This window comes from Diceros bicornis, chromosome 20 (assembly GCF_020826845.1).
Source record: "Diceros bicornis minor isolate mBicDic1 chromosome 20, mDicBic1.mat.cur, whole genome shotgun sequence".
In the NCBI taxonomy this organism is placed as follows: Eukaryota; Metazoa; Chordata; class Mammalia; order Perissodactyla; family Rhinocerotidae; genus Diceros; species Diceros bicornis.
Window position 1 is genome coordinate 56,896,604 of NC_080759.1, and position 14,941 is coordinate 56,911,544.

General features: G+C 39.4%; 1 protein-coding gene across 1 annotated transcript in view; it reads left to right on the forward strand.

The window, feature by feature from the left end:
- Positions 1–141: 141 nt before the first annotated feature.
- Positions 142–14,941, forward strand: part of NSUN2 (NOP2/Sun RNA methyltransferase 2) — a 28,336-nt gene continuing 13,536 nt past the window's right edge. Inside the window, exons 1-9 of the mRNA XM_058564375.1 lie at positions 142–269; positions 388–545; positions 1,188–1,292; positions 4,850–4,955; positions 7,642–7,713; positions 8,530–8,614; positions 9,864–10,056; positions 11,919–11,993; positions 13,616–13,746. Coding sequence (XP_058420358.1) covers positions 168–269; positions 388–545; positions 1,188–1,292; positions 4,850–4,955; positions 7,642–7,713; positions 8,530–8,614; positions 9,864–10,056; positions 11,919–11,993; positions 13,616–13,746 — 1,027 coding nt within the window. The 5' untranslated portion in view covers positions 142–167. The remainder of the gene's footprint in view (positions 270–387; positions 546–1,187; positions 1,293–4,849; positions 4,956–7,641; positions 7,714–8,529; positions 8,615–9,863; positions 10,057–11,918; positions 11,994–13,615; positions 13,747–14,941) is intronic.

Sequence of the window (14,941 nt, forward strand, 5' to 3'; positions counted from 1 at the left end):
GCGCACTTCAAGGTTCCTGGAGACCCGGAGAGGCGCAGGGGCGGCTCGCGGGGGCCTCAGCTCAGCCCGGAAGTCCGGCGGCGGCGGCGGCGTTGGCGGCGGCGTTGGCGGCGGCGGCGGCGTTGGCGGGCCGGTGGGCGCGGGTAGTGTGCGTGGCTGCCGCGGCCATGGGGCGGCGGGCGCGGGGCCGGCGGCTCCAGCAGCAGCAGCAGCAGCGGGCCGGCGGCGCGGAGGACGGCGCCGAGGGCGGCGGGAAGCGCAATGAGGCGGTAGGAGCTGGGGCGAAGGCGCGCCGGGGCCTCGCGTGGGCCTCACCGACCCCGTGGCTAGCGGGACGGCGGGGGGCGGCTCCTCGGGCCCTGGGTAGACGTCCCTCTCGTTCCGCAGGGCTGGGAAGGCGGGTACCCGGAGATCGTCAAGGAGAACAAACTCTTCGAGCACTACTACCAGGAGCTCAAGATCGTGCCCGAGGGCGAGTGGGACCAGTTCATGGGAGCGCTTCGGGAGCCCCTCCCGGCCACGTTGAGAATTACTGGTTATAAAAGGTAGCGCGCCTTGCCGGATTTCCTTGAGAGTTGGTATTAGGGGGCCCAAGGTTGAAAATGAGCACGTTTTCCCCGAGAAGTGTTACAGTGCTACAGAACCGCTGCACATCAGCCGTGTCACAGGATTCTAGAGTCTGGAAGCACTGAGGACGGAGCACAAGGGTCCAGTGGAATGGGTTAAGGAGGTATTTCGAGTTGGGAGGCTAGAATAAGAAACGAAAATGCAACCTGAGAAAGGGTTGACTCCTGGGGATTCGTGAGCTGAGAATGCTGGCCCTTTAGAACGCGTGAGAATTTGCGACATTACCGAATTTGCTTAAAACTTTTGGCGCTCTCCTTCTCTTTTTAAATCTTTGTGGTTATATCTTTCCAAAATCGATTGCAAGTAAAAATGGAACTGTAGGAACATTTAGGAGGGAAGGAATGTAGTAGGATTGCATTTAGTTGTCCTTTAGTGATTAAACAATAAAGAGTCTTTAAATTTTGAAGGAATAGAATAAAAAGGCAGTGATTAAGGAACGTCTTCTCTCCATGCAAAGATGATTTTAGTTTTAAAACCTTTGTAATCTTAAATTTATGAGAAGATAAAATATATTAAATTAGCTTTTCAGATCAGTTTGAAATGTGTTTACTTTTTAATAGCCACGCAAAAGAGATTCTCCATTGCTTAAAGAACAAGTATTTCAAGGAATTGGAGGACCTGGAGGTGGATGGTCAGAAAGTTGAAGTTCCACAGCCCCTGAGTTGGTAGGTACAACAGGGCTTTATGCTGTTGGATGTTTCTTGGGGATTTTAATCTTTGTCACTTGAATGTATTTCTTAGTAATGGATTTGTTGTTAGCATGAAAGAACCTGAATATACTTCCCGGATATCCTTATGTGCCTTTACCCAGTGCTTTTTATCAATATTACTTTACATTGGTGTGCAAGTTTTCCTGTGTGATTTGCAGCTCTTTATGTTTGAATCACTGAGTTGAGTTAATTTTTCCAAGTCGATCCAGCCTCTTTCTTTCCGTGATGTTACCACTTTTACCATTTCCATTTAAACCCCTTGTGTTCTCACGTCAAAACTGATGCAGAGTGGCTTCTCTACCTTCAGAAAAAGGACAGACTTAACCTGACAGAAGTTCTCCAAGGCTGCCCAGCTGATTCTGTATTTCCACTGTCTCCAGCGCCCAAGCACACTGCAGCCCTCCGTGCTAACCCTTTCTTTACCTGGTCTGTAGGTTGTTTCTCATGGCCCAGTTCAAGTCTCAGTTGTCTGAAGATGATGCCTTGTGTCGACAGCATAGGCTTTCTTGCGAAATGCCTGGAGGACTCAAGCACAAACTATAGAAATGCCACGACCTGGGTTAATTTATAGATATTAAAGTAAATTGTTATAGTTTCACATTTCAGGTTATCAACTTTGAGACATTGAGAGTTCTTACAAGACAGAAGAAATTATTTTAAATGATTGCCATAAAAAGGTGAATTTTATCAGCATTTTCTGGCAACTGTTGGAGGTTTTGACTATTCAAGTGTATGAGTTATCTTTCCTCTGTAGATACCCATTAGCAATGGCAAACCAGGGTCAGGTTTTCATTAATCATGGGCCATGGATTTGCTTGCTTTTCTTTTTTCGTTGGCCATTTGGATTTCCAGTGTCCAAATCACGGATGTGCGCAGCACACACATTTTGAATGAATGCTGAATGGCCAGATGCTAAAATTGTATTCAGCCAAGGTTGTCTGTGGTTGAAGAATGAAAGTGAATCACTGTCTGATAACAGCCAGTCATTCTCTTCATCTTATTGTTTGCTTTAATTTTCTGAACACACAGCTGAAGGGTGTGAAGAACATATTGTAGGATTTGGGTTCCTAATACTCAGCTTTTTCCATTATCAGTGACAGTTGCTTGACGGTTTTACTGTATAAACATTTATTTAATCAAACTCACTTGGCAAGTGTGGGATACCCATAAATCTCTCAGCAAGCAAGTAAAGCAGACACTTAACCAAGGTATCTGGTGGTTTTCTGTGTTGTTCAGAAAACAAAAAGAGATCATATGTTATTCTTAACCTTTTGGTACACGGTGGGATAAAATTTAGCAAAGTGTTTTTGGGAACCATGTTTTCCAGAAGGAATATTAAGTATAGGATTTATACCTTAGGCAGATTTCATTTTTTTTTCCTTACTCTTCATAGACTCAGAATTGTAAGGAGTTATCCTAAAGCGTTCTTATAAAAGCCTTTTTTTGACAATACGTTGTTGAGAACATACCTTATCATCATTCTGTTTATGTCTGGATTGAAGGTGATTTATCATAGATGTTGTACGTATTTACAGAGATTTTATTTTACCTTAAGAATTATTGAGAGGTAAAGGTGACAGTGGTGCTTATAAGTTATCCTCAAAAGACACGAAAAGTTTCCAAATAGGACTTTAAAGACTGGAGCTAAATTTGAATTACGTAACTAAACATTCAGTATAGTTCTTTGAGATTATGTTGTTTGATGTTAAAATCTACAAAGATTTTAATAAACGTTTGTTGACTCAAAAATGTTTCGTTCCTAAAGGTATATATGAAACATACTTTTTATTCATTTTAACTGCCAGTTTGTTTTTGTATTTAACTGTTTGAAAGTTCTTAAATAGTTTTTTCATAAGATTAACAGCTTTCACAATCATAGTTACTTGAAGTAGAATTGTAATCTTGTTACAGTAAGTTTACATATTAACTCTTAGAAATTCAACCTGTAAGGCACATGAAGAAATGTTCACTCAGGTTATATCTAGACTGCTGATCTGTATTTGAAAACAAAAATTCAGCCATTGACAAAAACTAATGACAGGGAGCATTCCAGTTAATGATGTTTTGGTGAATGGGTAAGGTAGTAACTTGACATGATTATACTGTCATTCATCACAGCCAGGTCAGGGTTGTGAGAAATTTTGTAAAAGTCGACTTTTGGCTATTCAGCCTTGCAAAAGTTGCAGTGGGATGGCAGATTTTGCAGAATACTACAGCTAAAGCCAAATGGGAGTGTATCTGTACCATTTCACCTCTAATGAGGAGTATTTAAAACTAAACTCTTATTTTTTTAGTTGCCTGGTAAGTATGATTGTATTTTGCTTTTATATTTTTGTAACAGGTTAAATACTGAAGAGGAAACCAGGTGTAGGAAATAGAATGAAAGCACTGGGGACCTTTGGAGGGTGGCCATGAGCAGGTTCAGCCAGTTTAACCTTCCTTATTTGGTAGAAAGAACTTTTCAAATGTATTTCATAGTATGACATTTGAGCAGTGTCTTAAAATCTTAAGGCTTGAGTTTGTTTCTGTCAATTGATCACTCAGTTTCCAAGCAGTCAAATGTATTGTTTTCCAGACATTCTGGTTTTCATGGCTGTCACCTTAGCTGCAGTTTGAGAGTGGAAACATTGTGACCTTGCATTGTTAAGTTAATCTCATTATTACACCTAGGACTTAATAACGTAAATGCTAAAACTGCAGTGGGATGTATCACGGAAGGCCATGTTATGTTTACGTTTGCAGTGGGTGAATTGAGCGTGGCTGTGTGTCATATCAGTGTACTGACTTTTGCACTTGGAGATCAGTGGACGGGTGCAAGCCAAGTTTAAAAACACATTTCCTAATCAGTGACATCCATCATTTACAGAAAGTTCAAATATATTCACAGAAACGGCAGGAGATGCTGCATTCTTACATCTGTAAATAACAACCTAGGAGGTCAAATTAACACGTTGGTGCTTTCCAAGGTTTCCTGATATGTAAAACATTTCAGTAAATTATTGGACTGGTTTGTTTTAGAAATAGTGAAAGATATAATAAAAAATTATAATCAAATGTTTGTCCAACATTCTGATACCTGCCTTACTGCATTATTTTATTGTGTATCATGTGCACTTCTTTAAACTTAAGTAATTTGTTATCTTACGTCTTTTTTTCTGGTGACCTCTATACCATCCTTAATTTACCATACATAGCGAAGAGCAGAGGAGTCTGCACTTTTTCATCTGTTCTTGAAGATTCCTCATTAAAATTTTGTAATGATATCATATGCATATGTCTCTTGTAAGCCTCCGGCTTTCCTATGTCTGTGTGGGCTGTGATACAGTTAGAACAGTGCTCCGTATGTCCCAGTGACGTCTCGCACTGTCGGCTGACTGCTTGAGGGGACGGTGGGTGTGAGCAAGTAGGACAAAACTGGATGTTTCATTTGGTATGTGACCTGTATAAGGAAGTCACTAAGGGAGCACTTTAAGGTATATAATCCATAAGTGTTTTACTTTCTTTTTGGTCAGGTATCCTGAAGAACTTGCCTGGCACACAAATTTAAGTCGAAAAATCTTGAGAAAGTCTCCACAACTGGAAAAGTTTCACCAGTTTCTGGTTAGCGAAACTGAATCTGTGAGTAGATTTCTTTTGATTTGTTGGTTTCCTTAAAGCTTTACCGTGCATTAGTTTTATATTTTAACCATGCTTGTTAACTGGGAGCAATTAGGTAGATAAGGCATGCAGAAAAGACACCTTCCAGTGTCTGTGCCACCTTCAATTTCTGGTTATTTATATAGCCGTTATCTTCTTTGGCTCATCTAATCCTGAAATTTAGTGAGGACTTCATCACAGTTGTTGCCTTGATTTATCGTTTCTTGCCGCTCCTGGGTTTTATGGCTGCAGAGCTGGGGTGAGCACAGCACTCTCCCTCTGGATGGGGTGTCACTCAGGAGACCACTTCTCAGTCCACTTTCACGTCCTTCTTAGGTGCACGTGCCAGGGGCCTGTCGCACAGAAAAAGTAATGTGTTCTTATGGCCCTGTTATTTATTTTATTAAAGTGAGGTTTTTAAACTCACTTTTTATCACTTCTGTTTTTTCTTGCTCCTGTCTATACTTGACCTTTGCCAAAACAAACAAACATACAGAAAACACCTAAATAGGACAACTTTGGTTCTCAAAAACGACCTCTCTGTTTCTTTGCCATACCAAATTCCTTGATTATAGTTTAGTCACTGAACTGCTTACCTCTAGCATCAAACCTTCTCCAACAGAATAGCTGTTCCCTCATGCAATATGTGATTAAATGAACATCCATAAAGTCTAGATATTTTAAGCTTTGCTGTTTTCTTCTTATTCTTTTGGAATTCTTAGTAGTCTCACATTTTAAATTCAGGAATTTCTCCGTCCTGTTTTCTAATCTCCTTTTTCTAGCCAAGGAAACCTCACTGTCACCAGATGATGCTTATTTCATTCTGGGCTTCTCTGTCCACTCAACAGAATTGTCATGCTTCCCGTGTTTTTTTCTGGAAGCCGTAACCGATTCAGAAACCCTTTACCTTGCCCAGTTAGTTCTAACCTCTGCTTGACCGACAGCTGTTTCCTACCACGGTGGCTTTCTGTCCATTTAGGTAACCTGGTAAACTGAGCTCTGTCTCTGCCTGTGGCCCCCCCGCCCACCAGCTTTAGTAAGGAATAAAGGGAAGTAAGCACTGCCACATACCCAATTCTGTACTTGGGCCAGTACAAGAAAGGATTCTCTGGCTCAGCTTTTAATCTAGAACAAATCAGGTCTGAGCTTCAGCAGAGCAGAGGCTTTGTGGGGAATGGAGTGATACACAGTTGTAGGTTGTGAGGTGGCTGCGAAAGGTGGAGGAGATGGGAGTTTAGTGTTGGTAGCGTGTATTGTTAGGAGCCAGTCTGGGTTTTTATCAGGAGTCAGCAGGGTGAGATAGTTTCTGGGTTCTTCAAAGCTGGCTGCAAAACCTCTTCAAAGCGTGTCTGTGAATCAGGTGACTCACGGCTGGGAAGTCTGTAGTCGTGGCCTAATGTCTCCATCCCACTTCAATGCTTTAATTGAAAACTTGGATGAAAACAGGGCAGGCTTATCAGAATCACAGGTATAACACAGAGCTTGGAATCACTGTGCTGGTGAGTCTATCAGGATTCAGTCTTTACAGACTCGATGCTGGCCAGAAACCCATGAGGTAAAAATTAGCAGGTGTGAATGTACAAGTTGGTCAGATGCATAAGTGTAAGAGGGTGGCTGTTCAAGTACAAAAGACCTGTGTTGTAATGGAGCAGAAGCCGCCTGGTAGCTGCTGTGAGATAGCCTTTTTTCTTTTTTTTTTTTAAGCATTTGTTCTTAAGGCTGTTAAGATAGAGTTGTGATTGAGGCGAGTGCTGGACTTAATCAAGGAAGTTTTGTCCGAATCTGAACAGTTTTAAGTTTTAACAGATGCCCTGGCCCGTCAGCAAAGATCTTGAGGAGGGATGATTTAGTGAGGAATTTTAGATACTGTTTCTCTTTGAGAAGCAAAAAGAGGAGCAGTGGTTGATGTCTTTATCTTTTTGAGAGGCATTTCTCAGGAATAGAAAGCAGATGTGGTCTGTCCTGAAAACAGAGGAGGACTAAGAAATAGAAGTTATAATTTTAGCTAAAGGGGAAAAACTTCCCAACAGTGACTTTCTGTCTTGTGCGTGTTTTGGTTACTCCTGTTACTGAAGGTATTTCAGTGGCATTGTCTACTTTTGAGAGATGGTCATCCATCTTCCATACTTTCTTAAGATGGCGGATTGGGACTATGTAAGCTTAAAGTCCCCTTTTTAAATAAAATTCAATATTATACCTGCATTTCTGATATTCTAACAGTAAGTTTTGGTATTAATGGTCATCCCTACTTAGCCTTTAGTTAGCAACCATTTATCTCTTACTACAGAAATCTGTCCCACTTATTTATTTATTTATTTATTTAACTTATTTTTCCCCCAAAGCCCCAGTAGATAGTTGTTTGTCATAGTTGCACATCCTTCTAGTTGCTGTATGTGGGACATGGCCTCAGCATGGCCAGAGAAGCGGTTCCTCGGTGCACGTCTGGGATCCAAACCCCGGGCCGCCAGCAGCGGAGTGCGCGCACTTAACCGCTAAGCCACGGGGCCAGCCCTCTGTCCCGCTTATTTAATGTTTGTGTGATAGTACTGACTTTTTTGTTTGTGTCTGAATATATGGTCTTTTTCTGTTGCACTTGAAATAATGCCCAACATTGAAATCTGCCTTTTTTAATGTTGTCGCTGATTTTTTTAAAAATTTATTTTCTAAGGGAAATATCAGCCGTCAAGAAGCTGTTAGCATGATTCCACCACTGTTGCTGAATGCCCAGCCTCACCATAAGGTACGTGTATTACGTAGAAAATTGCAGTGGCTAGGCTGCCTCTCTGTTTTGTTGAGACCTTTGTTCTTAATATAATTAATCCTTGTTTTTTTTTTCACTTTGGCTACAGTGGAGAGTGATATGTATTTTATTTTAGGTTCTTTTTTGCATTTTTATCCTATTTAATTTTTACAACTCAGATAACTATTTTCTTCCCTTCTCAAGTTTGTTATTAATTTGTTTATTTACTACACAGATTATCTTCAATGGTCTAGACTGACAAAATCAGATTGAAATCACAGTGAACATGTATCGAGAGCTTGTCGCATGCCGAGCATTGTTCTGCATTCTTTTCATGAGTTAATTCATTTATTATCCACACATCCCTGGGAGAGTAGATGCTACCCCGTCCCCATTTTTTCAGATGAGGAAAAGGAGGCAAAAGTTGAAGTTACTGGCCCACGGTTACCGGGCTGGTCAGTGGCTAAGCTGAGCTTTGAACCCCAGCAGCTCTGCCCTGGAGCAGTATGTTATAATGCTTCTTGCACTTAATCTCTTTACTCATTCTTCCTTAAATTTATTGCTTTTACTGGTTTCTGATGGCGTTCTATTCCTATCCCCTGGGGGGAGTATCTTTGTCCTTCTGTGATTTGGGGGCAGTATATATTATGAGATCTGTATAAGTTAAATATATCCTGCTATAGTTTCATTCTATAAAGAAATTTAGGTCTTGGGATAGAAGTCAGATACTAGAATGACTCATAAAATTGTTTTAAATTAAATGTAGAATGTTTGACTTCTTAAAATCAAAACATCATTTTCTTGCTTTGTTAACAGATCTTAGACATGTGTGCAGCACCTGGATCAAAGACCGCACAGTTAATTGAGATGCTGCATGCCGACATGAATGTCCCTTTCCCAGGTATGCGCTGGGCTGGCACTTCAGAGGGTAGGAATGCTGCTTTTGGTGGGTTGTAGGTGAGGAAAAGATCACAACATTGCCTCAAGCCTCCTGTGACAAGTCGGTGGGTTTTCTCTCTCTGAAAGTATATCTGGACATTTTGCACACCACCATCACTAGTTCTCAAACCAGATTTTGTACATTGTGGGAAGGGAACCTTTATTTTAGAATTATGTGTGTTTTCTATAAAAGTAAGAAGTGTTTATTTATTAAGCTGTAGCAGAGATTGCAGTTTGAATTTTCAGTAGTAACAGTTTTGCGTTGGTTTTTGTTTTTTTTGATTGCTTACTGCCTATGTGAGAGGCAGTAGAGTATAGTTGTTAAGAGCTGCCCGGACTCCCAGGTTCAAATCTCACCACCATTTAATAGGCAAGGTACGTGACGTTACTAGACATCACTTAGGGAATGGACATCGGTCCTGAACTCAGGGGATGGTATATAGAATTGCAGAGTGCTCAGGAAATGGCAGCTATTACAGTATCACTGCTGCTCCTTTATAGGGATTCTTTTAAGAAGTGAAAAATACTGTTCATAGTGTGTGCTAGTCTTGTAATATTTTTATCTGCCTTTATCTCATACTGCTTCCTTTTGTTTAAGCCAGCTGCTCTAGTTCTGTTTTAATGTGCATGCTTGTTAGCTGTGTTTTTTAAGTCCTCTTTTCTGTGATAAATATCTGTATCACAGAAGTTGAAGTGATAAGAGGCAGCCCCCAGGAAACTTCCCAGAAGCCGCTCTTAGCCAGGGGTGCAGATTCGAATTTCCCAGGGAACAGCATAGACATACAGGAGACTAGACCCCACCCTAGGTGTCTGATCTGCAGAGTCTAGCAGGGGGCCCCAGCACACATGCAGCATTTTAAACACTTGTTCAGTGATTCTGTTGTTTTCTACACCTTTTTTTATCCCATTACCTCCTTCTTTTTTATAAATAGTTATTAACAAAAGACATTTTTGGCACAATAATTTGTACAAAGTGAATAATTGTTGAAAAAAATGAATCTTGAAGTTTGGAAGTTTGAGGTGACCATAAAATCTATGCTGAGCCACCGGGTTCCTTTTTGGACTGCTTATGTCGTTCCTGCACATCTTAAGCTCTGGTCTTAAATTTGGTGGATTGCCGCTTCTCCTCTGCCAACATAGAGTTTATGTATTTCAGGAAGTTATTCTTCTTATGCTACATTTCACTTGACCCTACAATTTTCTATTTCCAGAGGGATTTGTCATCGCTAATGATGTGGACAACAAGCGCTGCTATCTGCTCGTTCATCAAGCCAAAAGGTTGAGCAGTCCCTGCATCATGGTGGTCAACCATGATGCGTCCAGCATACCTAGACTCCAAATAGACGTGAACGGAAGGAAAGAGGTTCTCTTCTATGATCGCATTTTGTGTGATGTCCCTTGCAGGTATTTATATTATTCAGAGGCCAGAAAGCCTGAAATCCACTAAGGAATCAAATCAAATATAGACTGAAATGAAGCTGCACGTGAACACATGCACAAGTGTTTGTTTGATTCTTGTGGCAGCTGATGTGAAGAGAGGGACGTCATGAGCCTCAATCAGAAGACAGACACTCAAAATCTTAGTGATGAACAGCACAGCAGACTTAGGATACGGAACAACAAGGGATGGTTTTGATAAGTAATCTTAAAAAAATATATAAAGAAAACAGCTGAGAGGAAAATAGCACCGTAGACTCTCAGTGTGGTGCATTTCAGGATATTGCTGGGAGTGATGTGCTCATCCCAGGTATTTATGTTCGTACTGCCAGTGGGTACATAAAACACTTTATTGTAGAATGATACGTGGTCACATTGGGTCTTAATGGTAAGTCTTGTTATTTAGCACCATGAAATTTAGGAGTTCAAACTTTGAGAAACTCATTTTACCAGTATTTATACACATACCTTCCTTCAAGTTTTACATATAAATTTTAGAATTGTAGAGTTTACCCTTAAAAGAATTTCTTGGCATAACTGAGTTTTTCCACAAAGAAAAGAATAAAACGAAAGATGTCTGTTAAGTTCCTGGAGGCAGTGACACAGATGATGATCACAGTTTAATGCCTTCTGAACACATGAATTTGTCAAGTGCAAAATGGCCACAAAACTGTTAGCACTGAACACAGTGTTTACTATGACACAGCAATGTTAAGTTTCATCTTGTTTAAACAAGCGACAGGTTTACTGCTATTGGCAGAACTCAGTTTGAAAATTGTAGCTGGTAGCTCTGAATGTGGCTGAGTTTCAAAATACGTGAAAGAATTCCCCTTTAAAGTAAATTTAAAATAGGTCATGGACTACATCCCTTTTCCTCTGGGTTGCAGTTTTATAGTTTTCCTTTGAATCAGTTATTTTCTCATTCCTGTGTTCTTTTGATCAGAAATATAACTCATTTCTCGTATCGTATTGTGAGAACGAAGTGACCTCTCAAGCACTAAGTTGTAAGCTGAGGAAATTGATGCAAGTATGGTGGAATTTTAAGCCACCACCACACAAGTGAAGGATGTCATTGGAAAGCCATTATATCTCATAGGACATTTTCATCCTGCAGACTCTTCACCTCAAGGACATGTGGCTAGACCACCAAGGAAAATTAAGCTTTACAGAGAAAGCCAACAGATGCAGGAGTTACCCCAGAAAAACTGGGCAGATAAAATTAGATGCGGACAGAAAGATTAATGGATCAAGTCTGTATTATAAAATTTACATGGAAATAATTTCCATTAAGTAGAAAATCAAAAATGTTTAACTGTGATATATAGAAAAATCTTAGTGAAGAAATTAAGTTGGCTTAATTGAGTTTGCTGTGTGGAAAGTCCTTTATGAGTCTAAGTTTATCAGTATTCGTGTAATTCTGATTTAAATGCCACTGTGGATTAACTGAGTTTGTAAGTAGCAGGATCAAAATGTCTTATATGTTTTCATGGTTCTGTGTTCTAGGCCTGAAAATTAGTTTTGCTAGTTATTTCTGTCAACTGGAAGCAAATTACTCTTTCTTTAAGTGTTGAATGAGGTTTCCTTGTCAAATCTTTTATTTCCCTAATTGAATTGAAAATTGAAGTATAATTAAAAAGTTTAATGTATTAGTGTGTCCCCAAGACAGAAATAGCAAGTTGATTGTAGTTTGTGAGAATTTAGATTGTTTTCTAATTGGTATTTTTTATAATAATACCTGTTTTGTAATTTAGCTTGAACATGACATATTTGTTAAATTCTAATCATCTATCTGTACAGAGTTTTAAGTTCTTAAATATCTTTCTTTCCAGTGGAGATGGCACTATGAGAAAAAACATTGATGTTTGGAAAAAGTGGACCACCTTAAATAGCTTGCAGCTGCATGGGTAAATAAAACCGTAGCATTGTTTGACAAATAGATGAGTAAAGATTTATTGTTGAATTAGCTAACTGAGCATCCAGATCTTTAATGGACTGACTAAGCATCAGAGTGTTAATGGCCACCTTCATGAGAGTTTGCTTATATATCAGAAATAGTTGTTTTTAAAACCCTTTTTTTGTGTGTGTGGGGAATATCAGCCCTGAGCTAACATCTGATGCCAATCCTCCTTTTTTTGCTGAGGAAGATTGGCCCTGGGCTAACATCTGTGCCTATTCTCCTCTACTTTACATGGGACGCCGCCACAGCATGGCTGACAAGCGGTGCATCGGTGTGCGCCCGGGATCCGAACCCACGAACCCTGGGCCGCCGCAGCAGAGCGCGTGCACTTAAAGGCTACGCCACTGGGCCTGCCCCATTTAAAACATTTTAAGAGTAGTAAATAGAAGATTGTATGCTTTTCAGGTACACATTTACTAAAAATGCCGTTTATAACAATTTCCTGTAACATTTCAAACGTACATTTTTCATGAAATGACTGTTTATCTTAACTGTCTTACTAATCTTTCTCCTCTGTTTTCTGTTCTTTTGTGTTGAATTATTTCGCTTAACATTTTGATCTCTTAGAAGTATTTTTGATTGGCTTTTTTATGATGGGAAAAATGTTCATTAAAGAAAATTTTAAAACAATTCTTAAAAGTAGAAGGAAAAAGAAAATCTCATAACTCAAAGATAACTTCAGTAATGTCTCGTGTATTGTAGTGTTTTTTTATGCGCAGGGATTTTTAAAATACCTGTTTTGAGCAGTTTTGACTGTATTATGTACAGAGCTTTGTATTTTTTTTCATTTAACATTGAAAGTTATACATTCTTCAAGGTAGAACTGTGCTTGATCTAAAGAGCACTAATGAATATTCACCATAAAGAACTCCAGCAGGGCCGGCCCCATGGCTTAGCGGTTAAGTGCACGGGCTCCGCTGCTGGCGGCCCGGGTTTGGATCCCGGGCGCGCACTGACGCACCGCTTCTTCGGCCATGCTGAGGCCTCGTCTCACGTACAGCAACTAGAAGGATGTGCAGCTATGACATACAACTATCTACTGGGGCTTTGGGGGAAAAAATAAATAAGTAAAAATTATAAAAAAAAGAACTCCAGCAGCAGATTTTGTTTCTCTGTAAGCACTTAGCACTGTTTTTGTGAAACAAACATTAGGATTAGAATGTACAGAGATACAAATGGTTCACAGAAAGAGAACTCAAATATTTGTACAAGTTTAGAGGCTTTTTAATAGTGAAATTCATCTAATATCTTGAATTCGGTTGGTGATCAACTTTATGCTTTGCTCATTGACGTGTTAGGAAAGGCACACAGAACAGTAGAACCCTTGTTTATATAAATAGATGGTTTTTTTATCAACAGGAACCACTTTATATAGGTTTACTCTAACTTCATTTAGAACCTTAAAAAATTTTTTCTTTATGGAAATTGTTCATTTTACCTGGAGTATTTTCTTCTTTATTGTATCTGTCATAAAAGCTTGTAATAAATGTATGATATAATAGGTGCCTGTAATGTATGTGCTGTGCAGGTTTTGTTTGGTCTTAGGGTAACCTAGTATCTAATCCTTAGCTTACAGCTGCGGATTGCCACGAGAGGCGCAGAACAGCTGGTGGACGGCGGTAGGATGGTGTATTCCACGTGTTCACTAAACCCTATTGAAGATGAGGCAGTCATAGCTGCTTTACTGGAAAAGAGTGAAGGTAAGCATGCTTGACGAAGCTTTTAATAAAAGCAAGTACTTTTCAGAAATCTTGTTTATTGCTATATTGTATATTTCTGTAGACCTTTTTCTGAGCATTTGCTTATGTGATTAGTCTATAACTATAAACTCTAAAGTGAGATATCCCTAATTAAAAACATGTTTATATAATGGATTTGTTGTATTTCATGAATTATGAAGTTTGCCCATTTTGTTTCTCCAAGTTTGAAAGATATGGTTTAAAAAAAATTTTTAATTATGGTAAAACGCAAGTAATGTAAAATTTACTGTGTTACCTATTTTTAAGTATACAATTTAGTAGTGTTAAGTACATTCACATTGTTGTGCAGCCATCTCCAGAGCTCTTCGTCTTGCAAAACTGAAATTCTGGACCCAGTAAACCACTCCACATTATCGTCTTCCCACCATTGAGTTTTCTGTCTCTATGTTTGATCCCTCTAGGTATGTTGTGAGTGAAATCATGCGGTATTTGTCTTTTTGTGACTGGGTTTTTCACTTAGCATAATGTTTTCAAGGTTTATCCATGTCGTAGCCTGTATCAGAATTTCATTCTTTTTTAAGGCTGAATAATGTTCCATTGTATGTATAGACCACATTTTGTTTATCCATTCATCCATCTATGGATATTTCAGTTGCTTCCTCGTTTTAGCTATTGTGAATAATGCTACTAGGAACATGGCTGTATGAATAACTCTTTGAGATCCTGCTTTCAGTTTTCTTGAGTGTATGCCCAGAAGTGGAATTGCTGGATGATGTGATAATTCTATGATTGAGGAAGTGCCATACTGTTTTCCACAGCAGCTGCACCATTTCACATTCCCACCAATAGTGCGCAAAGGTTCCAATTTCTCCACATCCTCACCAGCACTTGTTATTTTCTGTTTTTTTGATAATAGTCATCCTAATGGGTGTGAGGTCTTATAACATGGTTTTTTGCCGAGGGACTGGACAGATTGTATGAAATGTTATGAAACAGTAATTTCCATAATGCTTTGGTGTAAAATATTATTTTTCCTGTTATATTTTCACTGAAATGTTAACCTTTCCCATCATATTCTCCTAAAGTAAATAATGAAGAGTTTCAGACTATGTTTCCAGAATAGAATGCTTCCAAATTTACTACACACGTGTGTATGAAGTGACTTGAAACATAAATATTGAAACAAGTATGCATT